Below are 27,422 nucleotides of genomic sequence, written 5' to 3' on the forward strand. Positions count from 1 at the left end.
AATATGACTTCACTTTACAGAAGTCAATATGCAACACAACAGCCATGGTGGTTTTTCCTCATTTTGTGTAATTTTATATTTGTGTAAGTTAAAAATCTAGTCAAAACATTTTGCTTCTTGTTTCTCCTATGCAGGAAGTATTTCGGTGAGAAGATTGGTCTTTACTTTGCTTGGTTGGGTCTGTACACCCAAATGCTCATTCCTGCCTCTCTAGTGGGAGTTATTGTTTTTCTGTATGGATGTGCAACAGTCAATGACAACATACCAAGGTAAACTCAATAACACACATTTGTACATGGCAAGGTTTTCAAGTTACTCTAATGTAGGGAAGTCATGAGTGAACAACTGCTGCATCATGTTAATACTCATTTTATTGCATTGTTACCACTAATTTTTATTGCCAGCTGCTAGCTGGTGGGAAATTATTTTGCTTGTGTCTGTATGTTAGCAAAATAACTCATGAAGCACTGGACAGACTTTAATAAAACTTTCAGAAAATAATCACTAGATGTACCTATACAACTGATTAACATTTGGAATTAACCTAATTAAAGATGGTCATCCTAGCTAAACAACCTTAGGAAACACTAAAATAGCTAAAACTCAGTCACTTTTTCAAATATTGAGCTAAAATTAGGTGTGGTTGTAGATGAGAGTTATCCATAACTAAAGCTTCCAGTACTATACACCGTGCAAGATTTTCGTTTAAAACGTTAGCAGTAACTAAGGAGTCAATTAGCCAAATTTCTCTGAATTTTATTAAAACTTTCAAAAAGTAATCATTAGATGTACATTTAGAAATGATTATATTTTAGAGTCTGCCTGAATCAAGATGGCCATCACAGCTAATCAACTTCAGCTAATCTTTGACACAAAAGTAGCTGAGTCTTTACAACACAGACTCTGGACGCAACCATATCCCACAAAACTGAATGAGATTGCGGATCATGATACTTTCAAGGTTTGACCAAAACAGCTATCATTCCACCATTTCTCAGCATAAGGTGATATTATGCTGGTGTAGATTCTCAGTCATCCAGGACATGGTAAATCCAAAAAAAGCTGTAAAAAAACAAGAACAAAAACAACTGGACTTCTATTCTGGAGCTGAAAGGTGAAAGTAATCTTACTTTAAAACTCTGCTGCATGAAAGGTGCCAGGTGATATGCATTCTTTCAAGGTATGCTAGGCTTTTAATTTACCCAAGATATTGCTCATGCAAACGATGTTTACTTCCATTTGTTTAGGTAAGTTATTATTTTTGTTAACAACACACACACACACACAATATTCTTTATTTTATATATGCTTCTATTAGGTAAAGTTGTTAGATAGTATGGGGTAAACCTTTATTGTTATAAAAGCATATATATATACAGTGCCTATTAAAACTAATCACCCTCTTGGATGTTTTATGCTTTTATAACAATAAAGGTTTACCCCATACTATCTAACAACTTTACCTAATAGAAGCATATATAAAATAAAGAATATTGGTCCAAGTACTGAACCCAGAGGAACTCCATGTCTAAGGCTGCATTTGTACTGCTGGCAAAAGTGGCCTAAATCCGATTTTTTTTTTAAATGTGACCCAGGTTATATGTGGTACTAAACAATATTGAGATGAAAATGAGATTGGCTATAGGTCTATAAAGAGCTCCTGAATCAAGATCCGGTTTCTTAAGTAAATGTTTAATTACATCAACTTTAAAGCCCTGTAGCTTTGAACAGTCTGTTTGGGATAGGATCTAGCAGACATGTTGATGATTTGGATGAAGCTACTATTTTTGACAATTCAGAAAGCTCAACAGGACAAAAACGGTTCAAACACAAATTAAGTTCTAGTGACATGTCTAAAGGTGTTTCCTTTGATAGGGAATCAAAGGCAATAGTAAGAAGCATGGTGTGAATTGAAATAATTTCAGAGAAAAGAATAAAGGCTCTCGGAAATTCATCACTACTTGGAATTATAGGGATACATGGTTCAACAAAAATATGACTTTTCATTAGTCTAGCTACAGTACTAAACAGAAACCTGGAGTAGTTGTTATGGTTCTCTTTTATTAAAGATGAATAACATACAGTTTTAGATTTATCAAGGTATTCCTTGTATGTTAGCAAACTATCTCTTCAGGTTAAATAAAATTCTTCCATGTTAGTGGAGCACCATTTTCTTTCTAACTTTCTAGATTTCTGTTTTAAAGTAAGACCGAATTAAACCAAGGAGCCAGTTTCTTCTGACTGTTTACTTTCTTTTTCATCCCAGCATGGAGATCTGCCATCCAAGAAATAACATCACAATGTGCCCTCTGTGTGACAGAGTGTGTAGCTACTGGAAACTTAGCACAGCATGTGGAACTGCCCGTGCCAGTCACCTGTTCGATAACCCTGCCACTGTTTTCTTCTCTGTATTCATGGCCTTGTGGGGTGAGTTAGCATACATCTGATTTATTAAAAGCTGATAATTAGTGAAGTCATCATCAGGTCCTCTAAGCTAAACCTTGTGACTGATTTCATATTTTTTCATTTCAAAGCTGCCATGTTCATGGAGCACTGGAAGAGAAGGCAGATGAAACTGTGCTATGAATGGAACCTCACTGGATTTGAAGATGAGGAGGTAAGTGCCAAGTTCATCCATCCATCCATATACCTATACAATCACCCACCCACCCATTCAACCATCTATCCATCCACCTGTGGCAAAGTGTGGCTATCATAACTATTATGCCTTCTTACCCTACTGAACATCATATACACAAAGTATGATTGTGCACATAGATAAAACAGTTGCACACTAACAGTTCCCAGGAAGCTGTTTTAAGCTCTAAAGCCAGTTACTCACTGAACTGTGACTGCTGGAAACTAGTTGGCAAATAGCATTCACAAAGTATTCTCCAAAATGTCTTAAATTTTTCCAGTGTGATTTATTAAATTTATCACTGGTCTATTGTTGTGCCCCAGTTACTCTCAAACATGCTGTCATTATAACAGCAAAACTGTCAAATTTTATTTTATTTTTTTTCTTTCATGTGTTTAGCTGTGGATTGCAAGTTTCATGGGGGAAAGTGCACATGATACTGACCTACTGCCTGAAACTCCAATCTTTTTTGATTGGCACTTAACTGTAAATACATGTCCATTTTCAGAAAGAAAGAACTCAGCTATAAGCTAAGCACATTTATATCTTGATTATAGCTGCCTCTAAACTTTAGGCAATGGACCTTTATTTTTTTTACCTGCTAACATTCACCACTGCTGTGTTTAATACAATGCCTAACAGTTCTACTTTATTGCTCTGCAACTTGTAAAGTAAAAAAACAGCAAATTGACCCTCTGTGTGTTGATCAATGTTGCAGTTCTTCAACTGCCAAACAGAGGTTACTGTGTGCCAACAATGCCTTAAACCACAAACACAAAACCCAAGGTCATGACAATATTGCTGTTTTTTTATATTAATTTTTTTTGGCACCATTGCAGGATCATCCCAGGGCTGAATATGAATTCAGAGTAATGCAGAAAATGGAACAAAAATCACCTCACAAGGTAATTAAACATATGTTGTAATGTAAGTCGGTATGCTTTTGTAACTGTTTGCCTAAAAGACAGTGCCCCTCTTGCAGTTCTAGGACTTACATATCACAGCATAATAAAACAAATCTGATCTTTACCAGGTTCTAAAATTATTTAAATCAAAACTTAGGTGAACAAAATACACAACAAATTCCACCATGTCATTATTTATTAAACATAAACAACCCCCCTGATCCAGCAGCTTTTAGAACCTCCTTTAGCAGAAATAACTCTCAGTAGTGTTTTTTGTGGGACTTTCTCAGTCTCTCACATGGTTGTGAAAGACTTTTGGCCCACTCTTTTTTCCAATGTTGGTTCAGTTCATTGCAATTTGTAGACATGGGTTTCTGCTCAGCTATATGAAGGTCCCATCACAGAATTTCAGTCAGCTTCATTCAGGTCTGGACTTTGACTGGACTGTTGTAGCACCTTGAATCATTTCTTTTTACGTTGTTCTGTTGTAGATTAGCTGCTGTGTTTGGGATCATTGTTCTGTTGCATCATGACCCAGTTTGGTCCAAAATATCAGCTGTAGGACAGATGGTCTCAAATTTGACTCCAGAATCCTTTGGTCAACCGAAGAGTTCATGGTCCATTTAATGACTGTAAGGAGCCCAAACCATCAGACTTTCACCACTATGCTGACAGTTGATATGAGGTGTTTGGGCTGATAGGCTGTGTTTGGTTTTCTCTAATTGTGCTGTGGTGCATTATGAATAAACATCTGAACTTTGGTCTTGTTTTGTCCCAGAAGTCAGGTTAAACTTTAAAGCTTAAGTTGTGCTGCCATGTTTTATTTTAGAAAGAAGAGACTTTCTTCTTCAACCGTTGCAAATAAGCCAAACTTGTTTATTATCTCCACCAAGGAGGTTTGCTGATTTAGATTCTCAGTCATCCAGGCCATGGTAAATTCAAAAAAAGGTTAAAAAACAAAAACAACTGGACTTCTATTCTGTAGTTGAAGACGTTTCGCTTCTCATCCGAGGAGCTTTCTCAATTCAGAAATAGAGAGTGTGGAGTTGAGCTTTTTAAAGCTGAGATGTGATGTAAACTGGATTGCTTGCAAATTGTTCTCACCCTCCTAACAATAGAGGCTTGTTAGGGTCCTTGTTTGTCTGACTCACTGATGGGCCACTCTTGTCACATGAGTGCAAGTGTGGGATCAGGCCTAAAGCTCCATTATATGTTTTTGAAAGCTGAAATCTGAGACCTCCTCCTCTGTTTAATGTTGGTTTCTCCTTTTTGACATAAATGCCTTCTTTTACCCCCCTCTCGAACCATCTGTCTTCTTGGTCCAAAATAAGAACATTTTGGTCCTCAAAGGAGTGTCCCTTATCCTTGAGGTGTAGGTGGACAGCTGAGTCCTGCACAGAAGAGGTGGCTCACTGAGACCTTTAGAGTTCTAGATGGAGCTCATTTCTCTGAGCATTGGACAGTCTGACCTATGAATTTGCTGGGATGTCCACTTCTGGGGAGATTGGCAACTGATTTAGACGTTTCCCTTTGTGAATAATTTATCACTATGCAGAATCTAACAAGGTTGAGTCAGGTCCTCTAGATGGGTTCTTCTTAGTTGAAAATGTTTAGTCTTTTATGCAAAAGAGTTCTTCAGTCTGAGAAGCTGCAAGAAAACTCAGCCCTATAAGCAGCCCCTTTGCATAGTGAAGGGGCTGCCTCAGAGCAGTAAACTGACAAAACTGATGATGATCAGTTATTGAATAGATTTGATCAGCAGCTCCTGACTGATACTGAACCTCTGAAATCTTATGGAAGCAGCAAGGATGGATGCAGTTTTTTCACACTGTTTTTCCATTTTGACTGTTTTTATTTTATGAATAATGAGTGGATATTGTTGTGTTGCCTTTGTACTCTTGAGGTTAGGTTTAAATAATTTTAGAATCTGATAAAGATTATATCAGATTATTTTTTATTATTCCCTAATGCAAAATACCTTAGAAATGAAAGAGGGTGTACTTTCTTTTAATCCTTAACGGTATTTTAGGGGTGCTTATGTTTTGAAAACAAATTTGAGGAGTGTGAAAGTATGACATAATGCCAGGAAGCTAACGCTCTAATGCCATAACCCGTTTCTTCAAACTGTATGTTTGTTCTTTCTTTCTTTCTTTCTTTCTTTCTTTCTTTCTTTCTTTCTTTCTTTCTTTCTTTCTTTCTTTCTTTCTTTCTGCGTACTGGGAGTTTGGTGGTGCTGCTGCATGTGGTCAATTTGAAAGTGTCAAAACCTTTCTATAATCCTCTAACTGTTTTGAATTATTCTTTCTTTTTTTGCACTTACTATAAGGTTTGAGATTTATTGTTTTAGGTGTGCTCAGAGCTCTTTTTGTTCACAGGGATGGTGTCTGCAGGGACACCGCCCCTGTCATTGAGACATGGATCTTTTGGCTGTGGGAAAGCTTGTTGGTCATGCAAATCTAGTATATACGTCCAGAATGAAAAGGCATTGTTGTTTGCCTTAAAGAAGAGCATTTCATGGCTGAATTAATTTTAAGTGGTGTCTCATTGAACAGTGAGTACCTGCAGGTACCTTCCACCACGTTTACAGTCTCCAGTGTCCACTCTTTCATTCCCAGTGCAGAGCTGGATTGAGAACTCTAGTGCTTTGGCAAAATTGGGTTAAGGACGTAACAATAACAAGCATGTTCAGTCTTTTAGAAGGCTGGTGTTTATGTTTTTAAACTTTCCATCAGACATTTGAGTGACAATGGATATACAACCTGCCAGCTGAGAATCACTGCTCTAACAGACTGTTGGAGATTTGTGCTTCCCTGCCAGGATCACTCAGAACATTTGTCAAGAACTGTACTCTATCTGACCAGTGGGATAATGAACATGTGTATGTGTTTCCTTCCCTGACTTTCTCCTGCTGTTGCAAAGTGACAGGATGAGCAAGACAAGTTATTGACTTTGAAGGCTCCAAAGTTGTTTTCCATTGAAGACTTTGGGGAAGATGGCTCTACATTTTGTTAGCATGAGTTTTTGTCTCTAAGGCCATGTTTACACAAGAATGATCTCTGGAAACAGTGTTTTTTCAGTGTTTATTGTGGTGGAGTGGGGAGGTTGTAAGATTAGTAGTTATGTTGTGATTAGTAAACATATGAAAAGAAAAGACCATATAACTAACTTTTAAAAAGGGTAATTATTCTATATCTGCCAACTTTGATGCCAGACTCAACAAGACGCACATGCATTCTCAAGCATGTAAACATTTACATCCAAAATGGTGAATACACAGACGTTTGTTTGAACCAAGGATGAGGCTGGGTTGATGCTACGTGTTAAAAAACGAAGAAAAACTAATTATTACAGCTGAAAAAGCAGCAGAAAAGCTATAGTTTCACTCAAAATTGGCATAGTATGAAGTGGGCCTAAAACATCAACTCTTCCCCAAGGGGCTGTTGGCAGTCCCTGTACAAAGCCAAGGCAGGTGACTTCCAGTGGAAGATTGTGTATGAGGCCATAGCTACGATTGGGTATCTAGTACACTTCAGTCCTGACATGGGAAGTGATGGTCCATTTTGTTCACAAGAAGAAACAATACAACACCTGTTCAGTCAGTGTTCCTGAGTAAATAGTCTTTAAATTGTTTCTTTAGGTTTGGTGTACTTTTTATTTTTGGTTTATGCTACTGTGTAAAAAAAGAGCTGTAAAGTCATTGTTAAATTTTATATCAGGAAATGCTAAATTGGCTATATGGGAAAACAAGAATAATCATTATAGACAGAATGGGCTCAAGTGCTCTTCTAATGCTTCATCGACTGGCAGCACAACTTAGTGGAGTGGAGTTTGAATTTTAAAAGTTAAAAAAAGGACATGTTGATGTTTGATCTGTAAATAGTGTTTGGTGTTTATTCTTTGATTTTTAACTATGTATAGTGATTACTTTGGTTCTGTAAATATATAAAAAAAATTTAAAGTATTCTGAAAAAAATCTTTTTTTCTTGCTGTGGTCTTTTTAATACTCATAATAAAACTGTTCAAAAAAGGTGAATGTAGTTTGTTTCCCCCCTGTGAACAGCTTGTCGGATAAAATTAACACATATGTATGCTTGCATGCTTGGGGATTTTCGGCATTTATATTAACAGTTTATTGTAAGTACATGAGCATCCATTTTGTTAGACATGCATGTAGCAATAACATTTTTATTTTTTAGATTGAAAAGCTCACATGTGGAGATCGCCTTCCTGCCTACATGACAAACGTTGTTATGATGCTGTTAATGGTAAGTAATATTGGATTTTATAGCTACTACATAATGCACAATATTTAAGCTTTGTGGAAGGCTTTGAAATTTCAATATTACTTATAGTTTTCATGTTTTTTTTCTATAATTCTTCACTGTCAGATTGGCGTAACGTTTGCCATTGTGTTTGGTGTTATCTTATATCGAATCTCCACCAAAGCTGCTCTTCATATGAGTTCTAGTCAAATCTCTAGAAACCACGTACAACTGACAGTAAAGACCACTGCAGCCATCATCAACCTTGTGGTCATCCTCATTCTGGATGAAGTGTATGGAGCTGTGGCACGATGGCTTACTGTTCTAGGTAAGAGAAACAAAAGTTAACAGATGATAATTTTTTAAAGAAATTAATAGCAGACGACTGGGGCTTCATGTACAAAGACTTGTGTGGATTTTATACTGAAACGTTGTCATGATTTCTAGTATTTTTGGGTTTGTTCTTAGTTTAGTTTTGGGTTCTTGTTTTTCCTGCTTTCTTCAGTTTTGTTTTTTCCTTTTGACTTTTATTTTAGACTTTTGGTTTTGTTCTCATGTTCTGTCTGTCTCTGTCATAGTTTGGTATTTTCAGTTTGTTGTTTTGATTATTGTCTTGTTTCGGTTTATGTTATTGTTTCAGTTTAGTTTTTCCNATCTCCACCTGTTGTCAATCTTCATTACTCACCTGTGCCCACTTCACCTGATTGTCCCCAGTGTTTAAAACTTGGTCTTCCTCTCCACCTCCCTGCCGATTCATTGTTGCTGGTTAGATGTTGGTTGTTTGTTTTGTCCACGGTTCTTCCTTGCCTTGTCTTGCCATTTCTTTTAGGGATTTTTGTTATAGTTAGTTTTGCTGCCACGACGGCTTTTGTTTTCAGTTTTTGTTTGTTTAAAGAATAAACCTTTTTTGTTACTTACTATGAGTCTGCGGATTGGGTTCGCCACGCTCACACCACCTCTCGACAAACGTGGTGTATGCCTAAATCATGAAAACAGCGTATGCACAAAAAAATGACCTGCTACTTTAAAGTCTCTCCACTTGCAGGTGTGTTTTCTTCTGTTTCTACTTCTGGAATGGTTGTTGACTGCTAAAACAAGTAAAAAACAAAAATAGTAGAATTTACCCTCTGCTTTCTGTTATACCAAACCCGCACCATGACGTATGTGTTCTAACCCTAATATACATATTTACTGCATAAATACAGTGGCTTTCTGAATTGTGATTTCAAAGTGAAATAAAAATTTAGGAAATTGTTCTAAATTGCAAAAATATTTTGTGTAGCAGGTTAACAGGTTATTTACAGCTGCTGCCTGTTTCTCTGTTTTACTTTTTCTGAAATTATTAAATCCTTTTTTATAATAACTTAAATACAAAACATAGTAATAATTTAAAAATGTTTTTCTGTTTACTTTTAGAGGTGCCAAAGACTGAGAAAAGTTTTGAAGAACGACTCATCTTTAAGACCTTCGTTCTCAAGTTTGTTAATGCTTTTACCCCAATCATCTACATTGCTTTCTTCAGAGGAAGGTTAGTCTTATGTGTCAGTTTTATGTGTTTGGATTTGATTCCCAACCTGACTGTATTGGATCAAGTTGTAATTGATCTGGATCTGAAGTATTTGGATTGCATGTAATGGATAGGAAATGGATCTGTTTGGTTGGGTCATGGCTGGACAGGACACAGCGTTACTTCAAGTAAAAACCATGAAATTATCACTCTTCCCTCACCTTCAGGGGTAACTCTTCCTAGAGCAATGAGACACACTGGGTGGAAGAAAACAGAAATGTCTGCTTTGATTAATAATTTGTATTATAGAGCAAATGAATTGTGGGCATAAGAAGAAGTTAGTGTGACATTATCAAACTATTAGTTGAACATTCTGTGGAAAAATCTGTAAAAATCATCAAACTTAAAGTCTGAGTGTGTAAAAACTATAAAATATATCAAAATGCCAGTTCAGACATGTAAAGTCCAACTTTTTGTGACACATTTAAACTTTGAATGATGCTCTCATTTTCATTTTATTCTACATGGTAAAAAATGTTTGAATGTTTGACAAGCAAGACCTCCTATAGTCCACAAACACACAAACACACACACACAGACATTATTGATCAGGAATACACCCACAATATGAGATAAAAATTTGAAGTATTTTAATAAAGAAGTATAACATAAACTGGTTTACTCTGATTTTAAGTTTGATGGCCTAAGAAAAATACCTGAAACCATTTAAGCCAGCTAAAATTATAAGGATTTCAGTGTAATTATTGTTTTTATGCCTGTTTTAACTGAACACTATGTCATTGCTCAGGGGGATGCTTTTTGATATTCTCACTTTTATAATTCCAAAATATTTATATTTATCCAACGTTTTTGTTCTCTAATTACAGAGGAGACATTTGCAAAAGTATTAATTGGATTCAATACAGATCTAATCTAAATGTTTTCTAAATCACCAACCAAAATGTGGCCCATGTTATCTGAATTCACACTGTATGAGTAAAATTGTACTTCATTGGACAACCCCATGTCCAATGAAGTTGAGACATTGTGTAAAACATGAAGAAAAACACAAATACAATGATTTGTAAATCATTTTCAGTCTAAATTCAACTGAATACACTACAAAGATGAGACATTTATTGTTCAAATGAATAAACTTTATTGTTTTTGTGCAAATATTCACTCATTTTGAATTTGATGCCAACAACATGTTTCAAAAAAGCTGGGACAGAAGACTGGGACAGTTGAGGAATGCTCAAAAAACACCAGTTCGGATCATTCCACAGGTGAACAGGTTCATTGGAAACAGGTGAGTGTCATGATTAGGTATAAAGGGAGCATCCGTAAAAGGCTCAGTCGTTCACAAGCAAGGATGGGGTAAGGTTCACCACTTTGTGAACAACTGCATGTGCAAATAGTCCAACAGTTTAAGAATAATGCTTCTCAATGTACAATTGCCAGGATTTTAGGGATCTCATCATCTACAGTCCATAATATCATCAAAAGATTCAGAGAATCTGGACAATTTACTGCAAATAAGCAAACAGGCTAAAAAACAACACTGAATGCCCGTGACATTTGATCCCTCGGGCAGCACTGTATTAAAAACCAACATCATTCTGTACGCTGCCGGCTTCTCTGGGCCCCAAGCTCATCTGAGATGGACTGACTCAAAGTGGAAAAGTGTCCTGTGGTCTGACGAGTCCACATTTGAAATTGTTTTCAGAAACCATGGACATCAGGAAAAGGACTGTCTGAATTGTTATCAGCGCAAAGTTCGGAAGCCAGCATCTCCGATGGTATGGGGGTGTATTAGTGCCCATGGCATGGGTAACTTGAACATCTGTGAAGGCACCATTAATGCTGACAGGTACATACAGGGTTTGGAGCAACATATATGCTGCCATCCAAGCAACATCTTTTTCAGGGATGTCCCTTCTTATTTCAGCAAGACAATGCCAAGCCACATTCTGCACTTGTTACAACAGTGTGGCTTTGTAGTAAATGAGTGTTGGTACCAGGGGTGGAAATTAGCACCCGCCACCGGCCAAATGCGGGTAAATATTTGAAGTGGCGGGTGAATTTGATCAACACACACGCCACTGAGGCGGGTTGGCAATTTGAACAGAAAAGATGTTATTTGTCCTCTTGACATATAGGGGGCAGCAATGTGCTCGAGTTGCTGCTAAATGCAAGAAGGAGAAAAGTTTAGCAGACAATCTTTACCAGTTGGTTGCGGTATTGATTCCTTCAGTTGTTTACCAACCACCAATAAAAATCAAGAAGAAAAAAAAACAATTTGAGGAGTAGCATTAGCAATGTGGTGGAACATTTCGGGAGTTAAGCAGGTGGCAGACAGCAAAAATGTTTTTCAAGAGTAGTTGAGGGAAGAACTGAAAGTTAAACAACGTTTTTTTAACTAAATCAATGACGTCATGACGCCGGTCAGTGTGCGTTCTTGCCTACGGCCGGTGTTCTGACGATCTGTGCTTCCTCATCAGATTTTCCTACCGTAGCACGGCTAAACAGCTATGTCTAACGGTCGGTGCTACCCGTCAAAAACTGCTACCGTCATGTTTACAAACCGAAAACTATAGCGGTTCGTGTTAATGTTAAATATCATTGGATACTGAAGTGGAAGCTTAGGAGTTATGCTTAGCATAGCATTGGAACAATTTATAGCCACGACAAAAACCTTTCTAAAACCACAAAAATCACTTCCTTCATCAGAATATCCTACCTGTTAAAGGAGGTAGCACAAATAGATCTATGCACATATATGATGCATTATGAAGCACAAAATACAACAACAGAGACCCCGAACTGTTGAGCAGCGGAAGTTGTGCATCAAGCTAGAATGGGGAAGAATTCCACTTACAAAGCTTCAACAATTAGAGTCCTCAGTTCCCAAATGCTGATTGAGTGTAAAAAGGAAAGGTGATGTAACACAGTGGTAGACATGCGTCTGTCCCAGCTTTTTCGAAATGTGTTGCAGGCATCAAAGTCAAAATGAGTGAATATTTGAAAAAAAAAAACATTGAAGTTAATCCATTTGAACATTAAATATCTTGTCTTTGTAGTGTAATCAATTGAATATAGGTTGAAAAGGATTTGCAAATTTTCTTATTCTGTTTGTATTCCTGTTTTACACATCGTCCCAACTTTATTGGAATTTGGGTTGTAGAATACAATAGAGCTAAACTGAAGGTTAAATAAATTAGAGGTATTTTGTTTGACTAATAATATGTGCCTATTTTCCTTTCCTTCTAGGCTTGTAGGGAGACCAGGGCGGTACTTGTATGTGTTTGAGTCTTACAGAATGGAAGAGGTAAGCTTTACTTTTTATGCATCTGCAAACAAAACCCCTCAGAACCTGCACAGTAAAGTTTAGGCAGGGGCAGATTGAAAAAATTGTTCATGAGGTGGCAAAAGTGGGGCGGAAGATTTTGAGGGATAGTACCTTATGGCAGTGTGTGCTGATATAATCACAATTAATCACAGAAACATCCATTAAAAAAGCAGATTAAGATACTTCAACTTAGAACCTTTAAGCTACATGAGTTAAATCTGGTCATACAAACTTGGGTGAGAAAGTTTAAGTATGACTGTATTTAAACAGGAAACTTTATTTGAAGATCATGCCGCAAAGCCTGTTTTATTGCTGCTTGTGTTTTATTTTTGTGTATTTTACTTTCTAATCTTTAAAACCTATAATACTTTTATCATTTTGCTTGCTAGTATCTCACTGGGCAGCGAATGATGGAGACTTGATGGAAAATTTAAACTGTGAGAAAACTGCAATAGGTAAATTTTTATTAGACTGCTTCCACTGATGTAAACTATGAGCCACATTTTTTAAAAATCATACCCTATTTTTGTGTCTACAGTTTGCAAAGTCGCCCCAGCCCGCTTTGTACATGTATCTGCCCCCACGTTTATGATTACATCTATTAGAAAACACTTTAGAAGTAAAGATCTGTCTGGTTTTTAGACCTGGATATTTGAGGCAGTCGTCTCAAGTGAGACGATATAGTACCCCTGTAAAAATTACAAGACATTCTGTAGACCTCCTCACAAATGTTCACCAACTAGTCTCCAGCAGTCCCAGCACAGTGAGATACGACCTTTGGCTTTTCTTATCTGTGAGACTGCTTTACAGTGTACCCATGGAGGCTGTCTAATGGAGCTGTGTATCCAACTAAGTATCACTATGCTGGGAAAGCAACTTATACAGAACAACCTTTTTGAGATTGGAGTACCGTAAGTATAGGCCACTTGAAATTATTTGTTCATTATTACACAAGTTTGTCATTATGACGGTATCTTTCTTACATTACTGTTTCTTAGCCACAAGGTTTTTAAACTAAATCCATCTTTTGCATTGTTGTAATTTAGCATAAATTTTTTAATTATATGTTGCTCCATGTACCATAAAAAAGTGTCAATTCTGCAGCAAGGTGTATTACTGCAGGATAAAAGACAACATTATATGTAAGTTAAATTTAAGCTTAAAAGGTAACAGTGTTATTAACCTAATGCTGAACAAAACACAATGAAGCCAAGCTGCATTACAAATCCATCTCTAGCAGCTCAAGATCTGTTAATGTCTGTGTTTTGTGTGTGTGTGTGTATGTTTGTTTGTGCATGTTCCTCAGAAAACTTAAGAAGCTGATTCGATTCATTCGTTCAAAACAAGGAGCTTTTCATGGAGAAGAGAAAACGAAGAAGTTGCAGAGATACGAAACTGATCACTTCTTGGAACCATTCGCTGGATTAACGCCTGAATACATGGAAATGAGTCAGTATCACACAATAAATATTTGCACACACGCGTACATCCTTAGCATATCTGAATTGTGAGGAAATTGTTGTTTACAGATTGTATCCTTAATGTCAAGATTTCACTGTTTAGTTTTGTTTTGTTTGGCTCACTGTTGTTTTTTGAAGGATGATTTTCTGTTTGTCAGCTTCTAACAACTATGTGTTTGTTACTGTGTTAGTAGTTCAACCACTTAACAGCAACTGTAAGCCATCCTCCACGTAGTACCACCTGTTTTGGCAGAACAACATTCCAGTTTCACTTAGAAGTGTGAAATTTGGTACACATGTAAAACTCACCTAGATGCACAAAAATATCTTGGAGGTTTGACCTAAATTCAACAGGAAGTTGGCCATTTTGGATCAAGATGCCATATTGGGGTTTTACATGTCACATTTGAACAAACTCTTTGTAGATCTTTTAAAGTATTGGCTTCAAAAGCTGGCTTTAGTATACTATTAAATCACAGGGGATTAAAATTGATCAAAAGGTTGAGTGTGGATGTGGCTTGACATCAAACTTTGACTCCTCACCATGAAACACAAAATTGCTCTAACAGACACATTTACACATTTCTAACAAAAACATATTTACAAAAATGCAAATTTGATCACTGTCTGGTGCTCAACGTGTCTGCATGGTAATATGATGACTTTGACTTAGCCTCACCCACTGAGAACAGTAAGTCACATATGTTACTCATGGACATCATTTCTTGACCCACTTGAAGATAACTTAAAATTGTGTCAGATACCAGATAACAAGTTGACATTTTTGGTAGTAAAAACTGTGACTTTTCACAAAAGGGTGTAGTCTTGGAGGCGGAGCAAAGTTTGATCGTCATAATATTATTGTAACTTCTACAGCTTTAAGCTTGGTCAATATACTTCTAGACATGTCAGATTAAAAGTTATCAAAATCTTGAGTTTTCATTGTAGGGTGTGAGCATGGCTAGATCTCAAACATTGACTTTTTGTCATTACAGTGATCCCTCATTTTTCGCGGGGGTTGCGTTCCGAAAAGAACCTGTGATAGTCGAAATCCGTGAAGTAGGAACTTTTATTTTCTTTACAATTATTATACAGCATAATTTGAAACCAAAGAACAAAACCTGTTTTCAGGCCCAACATTTTTTTTAACAAATAGAACGCTTTCTTAAAAAAAAAAACTTAGTAAAATAATAATCATTTTAAATCAATACGAAGTACATTTGGACAAATTGTGACTCACGTACTGGATTTCGCTGTGCTTCTGACTGTGACGCTGTGGTCTGACTCTGCTCTGTGGTGTCTTTTTCTTCCGAAGCCTGTGGTGCGAGTGTGTTTTTTCGAGAGAAGAACATAGTTATAGGTAGTTGTTGTTGCTCTTTTTTCTTCTGGGCAAAAATATTATTTTTTTGGGCACATCTGTAAGTGTCTTTGTTGGTGCAGAACGTTTTGTCGACATTATGGGTTTTGAAGAAAATGTGCAAACTTAAATTTGCCAAGCTGTATTACTTATATTTAAATACTGTAACGTTATTGGCATACAGGTAGAGAAGAAGCTCGGAGACTGTTTAGCCAATCAGGACGCAGAACACAATGCACTGTTTGAAAAAAAAAGAATGCACAAAAAAATCTGCGAAGCAGCAAGACTGTGAAAGGTGAACCGCGATATAGTGAGGGATCACTGTATACAGAAATTTAAGCCAAAATTATTTTAACTTCAACATTTTAACTTCAACACAGAACATCAGTCCAAATGCATGATCTTAGTCTGGTCCTCGACACATCTAGATGTTAATATTCCTCTATTACTTTAATGTCACCCACTGAGAACAGAAATTACAAGTTTTTCTAATATGTCATTCTCTGACCTGATTTTCAAATCAATTTTAAACTGTGTCAGATAACAGACAATGTGGATGTTACATGGTGTTAAAAACTGACTTATTACTGGTCATGATGGTATCACAGATTTTAATATTCCACCAATGTTGGTGTAGTTTCCACATATTTCAGCCAGTCTCCAACAAAATGCTGTAGAATTATCTTTGTTCAAAACTGAACATATGTACTTACACAAATTATGTGTGTATGACAACATAGATAAACAGCACCTACTAGAAAATTTCAAGCAACCCTTTGCTAATCCTTTATTTTCATGTACAAGTATGAAATTTGGTACACTTATTTTCACCAAGAACTACAAAAGAGTCTCTTGCTCTAATGTCCTAAACCAGGGGTCGGCAACCCAAAATGTTGAAAGAGCCATTTTGGACCAAAAAAACAAAAAATAAATCTGTCTGGAGCCGCAAAAAAATTAAAAGCCTTATATAAGGCTTATAATGAAGGCAACACAGGGTTTAAGTGTCTATATTAGCCTATTATCAAAATGACTAAGTGTATACATAATGAGCATTCATGATTTATTAATTTAAAAATTTTAAATGATTCATTTTCAAATATAATACTCTCCAGATCTCAGATAAGCCATTACAGTTAAATAAACCTATTGTGTTTGAAGGCTTAACTTTAATCAATCAAACTGATTTGCTCAGGAATAAATGAAATACTTTAGTAAACCAAAGATTTTACAACTAGATATTACGTAATATCGGTGTTTATCTTCCACTCATTGGGGAAAGCTAGCGGGAGTTTTTATAACAATGTGCTGGAAGTCAGGGGTTCTCTCCCGGTATACCGAACCTGGAGCGCTTGGCTAGCTGACAGCTGGCGAGGGGAGCTGGCTGCTTATGCAGCGGGAGGAGACATGTCCGAAAATGTCAGAACAATATTGCAATTAGGGGATGTATTGATGAACCGAGCAGATATTTGAGACTTTCAAAGCCACATTCTCGCCTACAAACTTAAAAAATCATGTTGTGTCACTTAAAGTGTAATATAGCAAAATAATTTGCCGCTCTTCACCGTCATTGCCGATTTGCTTGAAAGCCCAGTTTGGACCCGCAATGAATTATGGGATATGGTGAGCCGTGAAGGATACACTGGACCCATCATTCAAATCTGGGGAAAAGAAGGAAGAATTTGAAGGAGACCTCAAATTCAAACAGGCCTTGTCGCTACGCTATGACATAATCGCCCGACAAATCCGTCCTTCGAAGGATGCAGACCCTGAATTCGGACACAGCTTTAATATTTATTCTACACATTTTTACAGCATTGGAAAATGTTTGTCCTCCTGTAGAAACCATATTAAAACAAAAAATATATTTCCCACCCCCATCTTTTTCCATTTTCAAACATTTTTGAAAAAGCTCCAGGGAGCCACCAGGGCTTGTTGCCGACCCCTGTTCTAAACTAAACAGGGAGTCAGCCATTTTGGTTTGAAGCTATCATTTTGGTGCCAATTTGGCTGTTTTTTAGCCCTTATGTTTGAAAAAAAACCCTCTTTTTAGAAATTTTGGAGCATGGGCTTTAAACTTGGGCTGTTAGACTTGAAGCATTTAAAGTTATCAAGAGCTCAAGTTTTCATCACAGCATGAGGGCGCAGCTGCACCTCAAACTTTGACTTTTCAGAAAAATTACAAAATTGTTGTAATTCACACAAAACTGTCAGGATATGGGTTGTTGTTGTTTTTCTTTGTGATATCTTTTGCATTTTTGAGTTATTGTTTTAATGTTTTGTCTTTGTTTGGTGTTTTCCTTCTGTGTTCTTTCATCATTCACTCCTCATCTGTCTGCACTTGTCTATTCTGCCATGCCCATCTCCTCTTGTTAGCAATCATTATCACTCACCTGTGCCCACTTCCCATAATCATCCTCTGCTTTAAAACCTGGTCTTCTTCTCTTCTTCTCCACTTCCCCACCAACAACATTGTTGTTGTATTGTCCATGGTTCCACCTTGCCTTGGTGATCTTTATTGATGTTTTACTTGTATATATCTATCATTTTGAGTTATAGTCCCCATTTAAAGACAATTTTTCCCTGTCCAGCTCTTACAGTTGAAAAAACACCTCAAAGAAATTTAGGGGGGGTGCTAGTGAGCGATGGAGGAGTAGGCAGCGTTTCCCTAGAGCTCCTGCAAATTTAGTTTCCTTCAGGAAACCCACCTTAATAAGAATGAGCATATAAAACTGAGAGGCAGGTGGACAGGGCAAGCTTATCATTCTACTTGTGCAGTGAGAGCTAGAGACGTGGCAATATTATTCAAGAAAGGTACAACTTTTACCCATAAATCAACCATATCCGACAGGGAAAGCAGATATTTAATATTAGTTGGAGAATTGTATTCTGTTCCTATAACTCTGGTTAATATATATGGCCCCAACATAGACTCTCCTCTTTTTTACAAACATGTTTTAGCCCAAATACCTGACATTTCAAAGACTAATCTAATCATTGGAGGGGACCTAAATCTTGTATTAGATCCATACTTGGACCATTCATCAACCCGTAGAGCACCTGCCTCTAATGCTAGTATTTTCCTTAAGGAATATCTAAATAATTCTAATTTGTTCGATAGCTGGAGAATTTTTAACCCACAGGGGAGAGCCTATTTGTTTCACTCAAATGTTCACAATGTGTACACACGAATTGATTATTTAATGATGGATGCAAAATTATTGCCCTATACGAGTGAAGTAAAATATCACAATATAGCAATTTCAGACCACGCACCCCTTTCTCTAGATTTATATTTAGATAATTTAAACCAAACTGAAAGAACATGGAAATTAGACCCACAACTGTTGAAAGAACCAGAATTCTGTAAGTTTATCAGAGAGCAGATTACTTTTTTCTTTGAAATGAATGATCTTCCAGGAACGCCTCCTTCAGTACTGTTGGAAACTATGAAAGCCTATTTGAGGGGAGGCATTATATCTTATATTATAGCAAGGAAGAAAAGGAATCGAGCAGAATTAATAGATTTAGAGCAACAAATTAGGCGTCTGGACAAGGATAACGCTATACTCCCATGTACAGAAACGCATAAAAAAAATATTTCATTAAGATATAAATATAACCAATTATTGTCAGATCACATTCCTAGAGCTTTTATTTTCACACGACAGAAATATTTTGAATTTGGGGAAAAACCTAATAAATTACTGGCAAGACAATTGAGGTAAATTGAAAGTGACCGTACAATAAACAAAATTAAATCAGAAAATGGGGAAATTTTAACCTCGCACAAAGACATTAATCATAGATTTAAACAGTTTTATGAATCATTGTACTCTTCCAATGCTGTAAAGGATGACTTAATTATACAGAATTTTTTAGATAATTGTAATCTCCCAATTTTAACTCAAGAAGACAGGAGCTCTCTTAATGCAAATCTCTCATGCATAGATATTCAGACTGCTATTAAAGCACTAAAAAGTGGGAAAACGGCTGGTCCTGACGAATACTCACGGGGAATTCTATAAAGAATTTGGTGACCTTTTGTCACCGTATTTGTTAAAAATGTACACCCAAGCAAACACAGATAACATCTTACCGCCTACGATGAGAGAGGCCACTATAATACTAATACCAAAAAAAGATAAGGATCCTGAGGAAGTGGGTAATTACAGACCAATATCACTGTTGACCTATGACCAAAAGATACTAGCCAAAATTCTGGCAAATAGGTTGAGTTTATTAGTTGATAAATTAATTCATCCCGATCAGTTTATACCAAACAGATATTCTTTCTTTAATTTGCGACATCTTTATAATGTGATCTACTCTCAGAGGGAGGAAACTTCTGATTTGGCTATACTTTCCCTCAACGTGGAAAAGGCCTTTGACCAAATAGAATGGCCTTACCTTTTTGCGACCCTGAAAAGATATGGTCTTGGTGAACTTTTCGAAAAATGGTTAAAAATCCTTTATCATAAACCTTGTGCTAGAATTGTCACGAATAAGACACTATCTCCTGCATTCCAATTACACCACCCAGGGCTGCTCGTTGTCACCTTTACTTTTTGCGTTAGTCCTAGAACCACTTGCACAATCAATTTGTGCCAACCCCCTTATACAGGGATATATTACTAAAGGGTCTATAAATAAAATTTCCTTATGCGGATGATATCCTATTGTTCATAACCAATCTTCAATGTACTATCCCAACTGTCCTAGACACAATCTCTCAGTTTGGCAGGTTTTCAGGTTATAGGATCAACTGGTCTAAGAGTGAACTGATGACAATTAAGCTCAAAGACTCTTCAATCTTGGAAAATATGCCCTTTAAAATTGCTAGTAATAGGTTCACCTACCTTGGCATAGAGATTACTAGGGATTTTAACTCACTTTATGAAGCTAATTTCTCCCCCCTTATGGTAAAACTACAAAATAACTTTCAGTTTTGGAGATCTCTCCCCATTTCCCTGGTGGGAAGAATAAATGCAATGAAAATGGTTTTTCTCCCTCAGATCTTTATCTGATTCAAAATATTCCCCTCTTTTTACCTAAGAATTTTTTTAAGAAACTTGATTCTATAATTATTCCATTTCTATGGGACTATAAAACGCACCAAATTAACAAAACTCACCTCTGAAAGGCAAAATTGGAGGGCGGTCTGGCCCTCCCAAATATTTCATTTTACTATTACTCTTGGGCTCTTCGCATTATGACAATATGGCTAGATCATAATTTTACACAACCCAAGTGGGTTGCAATGGAAATGGAAGACTGCAGCCCTCATAAAATTGGTGCTCTTATCTCGTCACCAACAAGTATAGATACCACGGCATACAACAATAACTGCATCATTCATAGTACTATACGTATTTGGAAACAGATAAAATCCCAATTTGGTGTTGAGTCTATGTCTACCTTATTACCAATAGCAGAAAATCCCTCATTTGTCCCTTCCACTTTAGATTCAGGTTATACACAATGGAAAGATTTAGGGATCAGGACTATTGGTGACCTGTTGGTGGGTGGTAATTTTGCCTCTTTCTCTCAACTTCAGGTCAAATTTGGTCTCCATAAACACAATCATTTTAGATACCTACAGGTCAGGGCATATGTCAAAAAACATATGCACACTTTAGAGAATATAATACCTAATGAATTTGACAAACTCTTTAAGTTGGGTGGTGGGGAAGGACATCTAATCTCCCAGATTTACAATGTGTTACAATCCAGATCCTCGTCGTCCATGCAGGGCCTTAGAACAGGCTGGGAGCAGGAATTGGGAATGGAGATAAGTAATGAACTCTGGAAAGCCACTTTAGAGAATATACACAAGTGCTCTGCTAATTCTAGACACTGTCTTATTCAATTTAAAATCATACACAGGCTTCATTACTGTAAGGCAAAGTTGTGTAAAATTTTCATATTGAAGAAGCCACACTTCTCCATTCTTACTTTTTGTGTACAAAATTAACCCCATTTTGGTCCGGCATATTCAAAACTTTGTCAGATATGTTCCATACAGAGCTGAGGCTGGACCCACTGCTGATTGTACTCAGAGTTTCGGCTCAGCTCTCTCAATTTAATAAATGCCAACAACAATTATTATCTTATGCTTTTATCACAGCAAAAAAACTAGTGTGGATGTTTTAGAAAAAGGCAGAGGTTCCATCTGTTAAGTTGTGGCTGGAAGAACTGGTAAGGCTCTCTCATTTGGAAAGAATTTGGTTGTTTTTAGCAAACAAATTAAAGCGATTCAATAAAACTTGGCAACCCCTTCAGCAATATATTGATAACTATTTGAAATGGATTCAATTTGAACCTCGGTGTGATAAGATATGTCCTACGGAAAGGGAGGTGGGTGGGTCATGGGAATGTTCTTGTTCATTTATGTAACTCTGTTTGGTTTTTGTATTGTCTTTCTTATGTTTTATGTTCACATAAGGAAAATGAGGACAAATTTGTATTGTTGATGTTTCAATGACCATGTTTGATCACTCAATAAAAATGTTGACAGCAAAAAAAAGAAATTTAGGTGTTTTTTTGTGAGGTGGCTGCACTTATTGCCCAGTATTGCAACATAGGCCGAAGTTTCATCAAGGTGCGAGGGCCATTCATTGCTGCTTGCAGCTTTATTTTCTTATGAGTCTCCTCAGACCTTAGAAAGGTGCTTAAGCTGTACATGACCTTCTAAATCATGGGGGTCAAACTCATTTTCTCAAGGGAACAAGATTAAAAACTTAATCAAGGATCAACCTTTTTTGTATGGAAAGCATCAAACGAGCCCCTTGCAGCATATCCAAGTCTATTCTCTTTTGAATAGAATTGATATATATTTCTCTTTTTTTCTAGTTATCCAGTTTGGTTTCGTAACATTGTTTGTGGCATCCTTCCCACTGGCTCCCCTCTTTGCTTTGCTCAACAACATAATTGAAATACGACTTGATGCTAAGAAATTTGTGACAGAGCTGCGAAGACCTGTGGCAGCAAGAGCCAAAGACATAGGTGGGGTTTTTTTTTTTACATACATAAGCTTGTTCTGTGATTGTTACTGATTATGGTGTTGTCTGCTTTACATCTTTTTTTTTCCTAATAATAACTTGTATATAAAATATTTTTTACAGTTAGTACTGTGAGACTGAATGATGTGACAAGAGAAATTTAAGTAAAGTATGCCATAACTAATCTTTATTTTTAAATCTTTAGGTATATGGTACGACATACTTAGAGCTGTTGCAAAAGTGGCGATCATCATCAATGTAAGTAAATATGCACAAAATAATTCACACATATTGTTATTTAAGTGGATAATAACATGCCATATCTGTGTCTTTTGCTGACTATCTGCCTCAATTTCAGCATCCTCCTCTTTCAAACCTTGCCTCACTAACTTTGTCTTCCAACTTGAGCTGTCCCTTTCATGGACTCATTTCTAATCCTGTCCATTTTGGTCTGCCACTTCCAGCTCCTTCTTCTGTCTTTTTGTTAGAGTCACCATCTCCAAACCAAACATCATATCTGGTCTCACTACCATCTTGTAAACCTCCCCTTTTACTCTTGCATCTCTCCTTTTGTCACAAATCCTCCCTGACACCATTCCACCCTGCCTGCACTCCCTTCTTCACCTCTCTTGTGTTCTGCCTGTTGCTTTGGATGGTTGACCTTTGATACCTAAATTCTTCCACCTTCAGTACCTCTACTCCTACCAGCTTCATTGTTCCACCTGTCTCCTTCTCATTCACACACAGATTTAGTCTTGCTTCTACTGACTTTCATTCCTCTTCTCTCCAGAACATACGTCCACCTCTCCAGGCTTTCTTCCACTTGCTCCATACTCTCACTACAGATCACCTCATCTTCAAACATTATAGTCCATGGGGACTCCTGCCTGACCTCATCTGTAAACCTGGTCTTCACCACTACAAACAAGAATGGGCTCAGAGTTGATCCCTGATGGCATCCTACCCCACCTTAAACCAATGTATCACTCCTACTGCACATCTCACCACTGTTAGGCTGGCCTTGTACTCTACATGTCCTGCACTATCGTCACATCCTTCTCTACCACACCTCACTTCCTTGTACAGTTCCTCTCTCAGTACCCTGGTATTTGCTTAGTTTAGATCAATGAAAACAGTGCAACTCCTGATCTTCTCCATACTTTTATATCAACACTCTCCAAACAAACATGAAATTTGTTCTTTCTCACGATGCACCATGAAACCAAATTGCTGCTCACTAATCACCTCTCCAACTCTTTTCCATATCTACATGGTATAGTTCATGAACTTTATCCCCCTGTAGTTATTACAGCTCTGCACATCTTCCTTCAATTCAATTCAGTTTATTTATATAGCACCAAATTACAACAAAGGTCTCAGGGTACTGTACAAAAACACTGACATCCAATATAAAATGCCAATTAGTAAAAGTTATTTCATCTATACAAACCAGCATATTGCGTTGAAACGTTACTTTGTTGCAATCCTGAGAAGCATATTGTCAACAGTGGTAAAAACTCCCTTTTAACAGGAAGAAACCTATAATCAGTCTTAGAATGGGCAGCATCTGCCTTGACCAGCTAGGGTTTTAGAGGACAGGAAAGAGACACAGACAAACACAGACTGTGTAGTTTCTATCAGGCAAAAAACAAAGAAAGCACAGGTTAATAATAAAAATAATAACAAATACAAACATGGAGAGTGGAAAAAGTAAAGGCAACAGCAGAGGAATTAAATGTGGTCAATTTGTCCTCCAGCAGTCTAAGTCTTTAGCGGCATAATTAAGGGATAGCTCAGGAAACCCAAACCAACCCTAACTATAGGATTTATCAAAAAGGAAGGTCTTAATTCTAGTCTTAAAAGTAGACAGGGTGTCAGCCTCATGGACAGAAACTGAAAGTTGGTTCCACATGAAAGGAGCCTGATAACTGAAAGCTCTGCCTCCCATTCTACTTTTAGAGACTCTTGGAACCTGTCTGAGAGCAAAATGCTCTGTTAGGAAATGATGGAACAATAAGATCTTTAAACTAAGCTGGACCTTGGTTGTTGAGAGCTTTGTATGTTAGAAGTAAAATTTTAATTATTTTCAGATTTTGACAGGGAGTCAAAGAAGGGAAGCTAATACTGGAGAAAAACGATCTCTCCTTCTAACTGTCATCAGAACTCTGGCAGCAGTATTTTGGATCAACTGAAGACTTTTTAAAGAGTTTTTGGACACCGAGATAATAAAGAATTACAACAGTCCAGTCAAGATACAATACATGCATGAACTTGTTTATCCACATCATTTTGGGACAAGATGTTTCTAACTCTAGCAATATTATGCAGGTGGAAAAAAAGCACAGGTGATGCTAAGATGGATCTGAGCTTCCACTTTTTGAACCTGAGCTAAGATGCTCAGGTTGGCAAACGACATTTGCACTGGACTCTCCAAAATGTCTTGAAACCTTTCTGGGGGTTCTCAATTTCCTCATGCAGCGGCTACCTGAATTGAATTTTGAACATATTCTAAAATTTTGTGCAGCAAACATTCTCTTAAAATAGTCATAAGGTTGCTGTGGAATTCTCGAACCCGTCTTAATTTTCTTGCAGGCCTTTCCAACCCAGTTCAACAGTGCTAAGCTGCAATTTCACACCAGCAAGTGAGCTCTCCACTGACAGAAAACATGTCTAAATCTAAAACCAAATAATAAATTAATCATTGTTTTTCAAAATCTGACTATCCTCATTTCAGATATGTACTCCAGAAGAATAAATTATAAACGTGGGCGTGCTTAAAAAGGTGGGTACGATATAAGTGGAGTTGGGCATATATAATGTGCATAGCCTTGAAATTAGGTTGTAAGTTTCAAAAACTAGCTGTGAAAAACACAGCCGCAAGACGTACTGGTCACTTGGTCACAAACAAGCAGAATTCAGTTAGCCTGCAACTAAACATTTACCTGTTTTGTTGCAATTTTTAGTCACCAACTATTCTCTAACAATTGCAGCCCAGTGAGGTACTGGCTTACCAGTACACTTCTCTGTTCCTCAGGCATCTTCTGACTATTTAGGATTGTGTTAAACAATTTGGTTAAAAAGTTCACATCCTTCTTTCCAAACATTTTCATACCGCCACAGGTAGGCTATCTAGTCCAACCACCTGACCAATCTTAATCATAATCACTTCTTTTCTGAAGTGCAGAGGATCGGTTCTTTTTGATCCACTTCCTGATTCACTACATTTCCCCCATACGTCTTCCTCTCATTTACATCATTCATCAGCTCCTCAAAATGTTCCTTCTACCTCCTCAAAATGCTCTCTTTACTTGTTTATACATTACTATCTCTATCTGTAACTCTTCTAACCTGCTGCACATCCTGTCCAGCTCAATCTCTTTTCCTAGCCAATCAGTACAAGTCCTCTCATCCTTTCTTAATGGCCAGCTTCACATGCCACTCACTATAAACTTTGATACCTCCCTCTTTTGATGAACACCTAGCTTCCTAATACTCCTGCCTACCATATCTCTGACTATCCCAAATTTGCTTTGCTAACCTTCTGCTTTTACTTTCCTGTGGTTTCTCATTCCACCACCAGGTTTCCTTTCCTCTGTTCAGAGGAGATACCAAATACCTATCCAGCAGTTTTCCTCACTACTTCCACTGTTTCTTCCTAGTCATCTAGTGATCTTGCCACTGCTGCTTTCATGGAATCTTTTATTGTTCTATTGGTTTATGGCTTGACAGACTGTGCATTTGTTCTCATCTGAAAGTTTTATTCGTAACGTTTCATAATCCACCAATGATTGTTCCAAAAAAGGTAAAATGCAAAAACAACTAGACCGAACCTTTTTGGGTTTACTATGCCATGGATGACTGAGAATCTACACTAGCAAATCTCCAACGAATGTAATCTTGACTCTACGTGTTGAGTGTGGATAAACTCTAGCCTACTTTGAGTTGCCTCGTGCTGAAAAGTGCTATATAAATAAATGTACCTACCTACCTACCTACTTGTCCCGCTCTGACTCCAACCCTTCATCTCAAGTATTTACCAGATCACTGAAGCTATATCCACAATACAGGCTGGATAGGTTTATACCTGGTATGTCTTTCACTGTTCCCTTCTGCTGCCAGTTTTTCAACCTGTGACAAGACTTTTCTAGTATATAGCTGCTGAGCTCCTCTGACTTTGTCCTCACCTGCCTGGGCTACGGCTAACAGTGACCCTACATCTGGACATCGTTTTTCTGCCTTGCCAGAGATACATTCATTCAGGTTTTCACTGGGGCTTTCACTGAGACAACTTCAAACCAGTCAAATTGATCTGGTCTTCTCAGCACCCTCCATGACACTCCAGCCAGTCTGTTGACCACTCTGTGTTATCCGGCCTACCCAGATCAACTAACCCTACTGGCAACTGCAGTAGCATGACTGTTCACTTCAATCTACTTAACACCCACTCGTTCAATGAGCAACGAACATCTCATTCAAGATCTCCTCACTGACCGTAAGCTGGACATTTTGTGGTTACTCAAAACTTGGCAACAACCCAGAGGCTTTTCTCCTTTTAAAGAGTCAACTTCTCCTGGGTTTATTTACATTTGTTAACCACATCATTTTTGCTGTGGTGAAAGCCTTGCAATAATTTACAATGAGAAGTGGAAAACCCTGCCAATATCTGTTTCCCCTTTAAAACAGTTTGTTAATTTTCTGGACCCATCCCTAGCATTGTTGCAACTGTTTATTGCCTCCCTAAACCAAACAGTAACTTTTTTTAATGACTTTATTGTTTTCTTACTAATTTCTCCACTCTATTATCAAATTTAATACTGCTAAGGGATTTTAACATACACATAAACAATATTAATCATCCCCTCACCAGAGACTGCCTTGACAGCTTCTCCACACATTCAGAGGGTCACATTCTGAATCTATTCTGCTGCTCTTATTCCCCCCCCCCC

At 37.3% G+C, this 27,422-nt stretch overlaps 1 protein-coding gene across 1 annotated transcript in view; it reads left to right on the top strand.

The window, feature by feature from the left end:
• LOC108250024 (anoctamin-1) overlaps positions 1-27,422 on the top strand; it is a 58,114-nt gene that overhangs the window by 17,760 nt on the left and 12,932 nt on the right. The window contains exons 7-18 of the mRNA XM_017439700.3: positions 135-269; positions 2,267-2,427; positions 2,535-2,617; positions 3,478-3,543; positions 7,740-7,808; positions 7,932-8,133; positions 9,222-9,333; positions 12,583-12,640; positions 13,472-13,572; positions 13,968-14,110; positions 22,328-22,480; positions 22,682-22,734. Of these exons, the coding sequence (XP_017295189.3) occupies positions 135-269; positions 2,267-2,427; positions 2,535-2,617; positions 3,478-3,543; positions 7,740-7,808; positions 7,932-8,133; positions 9,222-9,333; positions 12,583-12,640; positions 13,472-13,572; positions 13,968-14,110; positions 22,328-22,480; positions 22,682-22,734 (1,336 nt within the window). The remainder of the gene's footprint in view (positions 1-134; positions 270-2,266; positions 2,428-2,534; positions 2,618-3,477; positions 3,544-7,739; positions 7,809-7,931; positions 8,134-9,221; positions 9,334-12,582; positions 12,641-13,471; positions 13,573-13,967; positions 14,111-22,327; positions 22,481-22,681; positions 22,735-27,422) is intronic.

Source organism: Kryptolebias marmoratus, linkage group LG11 (genome assembly GCF_001649575.2).
Source record: "Kryptolebias marmoratus isolate JLee-2015 linkage group LG11, ASM164957v2, whole genome shotgun sequence".
NCBI classification, from domain to species: domain Eukaryota; kingdom Metazoa; phylum Chordata; class Actinopteri; order Cyprinodontiformes; family Rivulidae; genus Kryptolebias; species Kryptolebias marmoratus.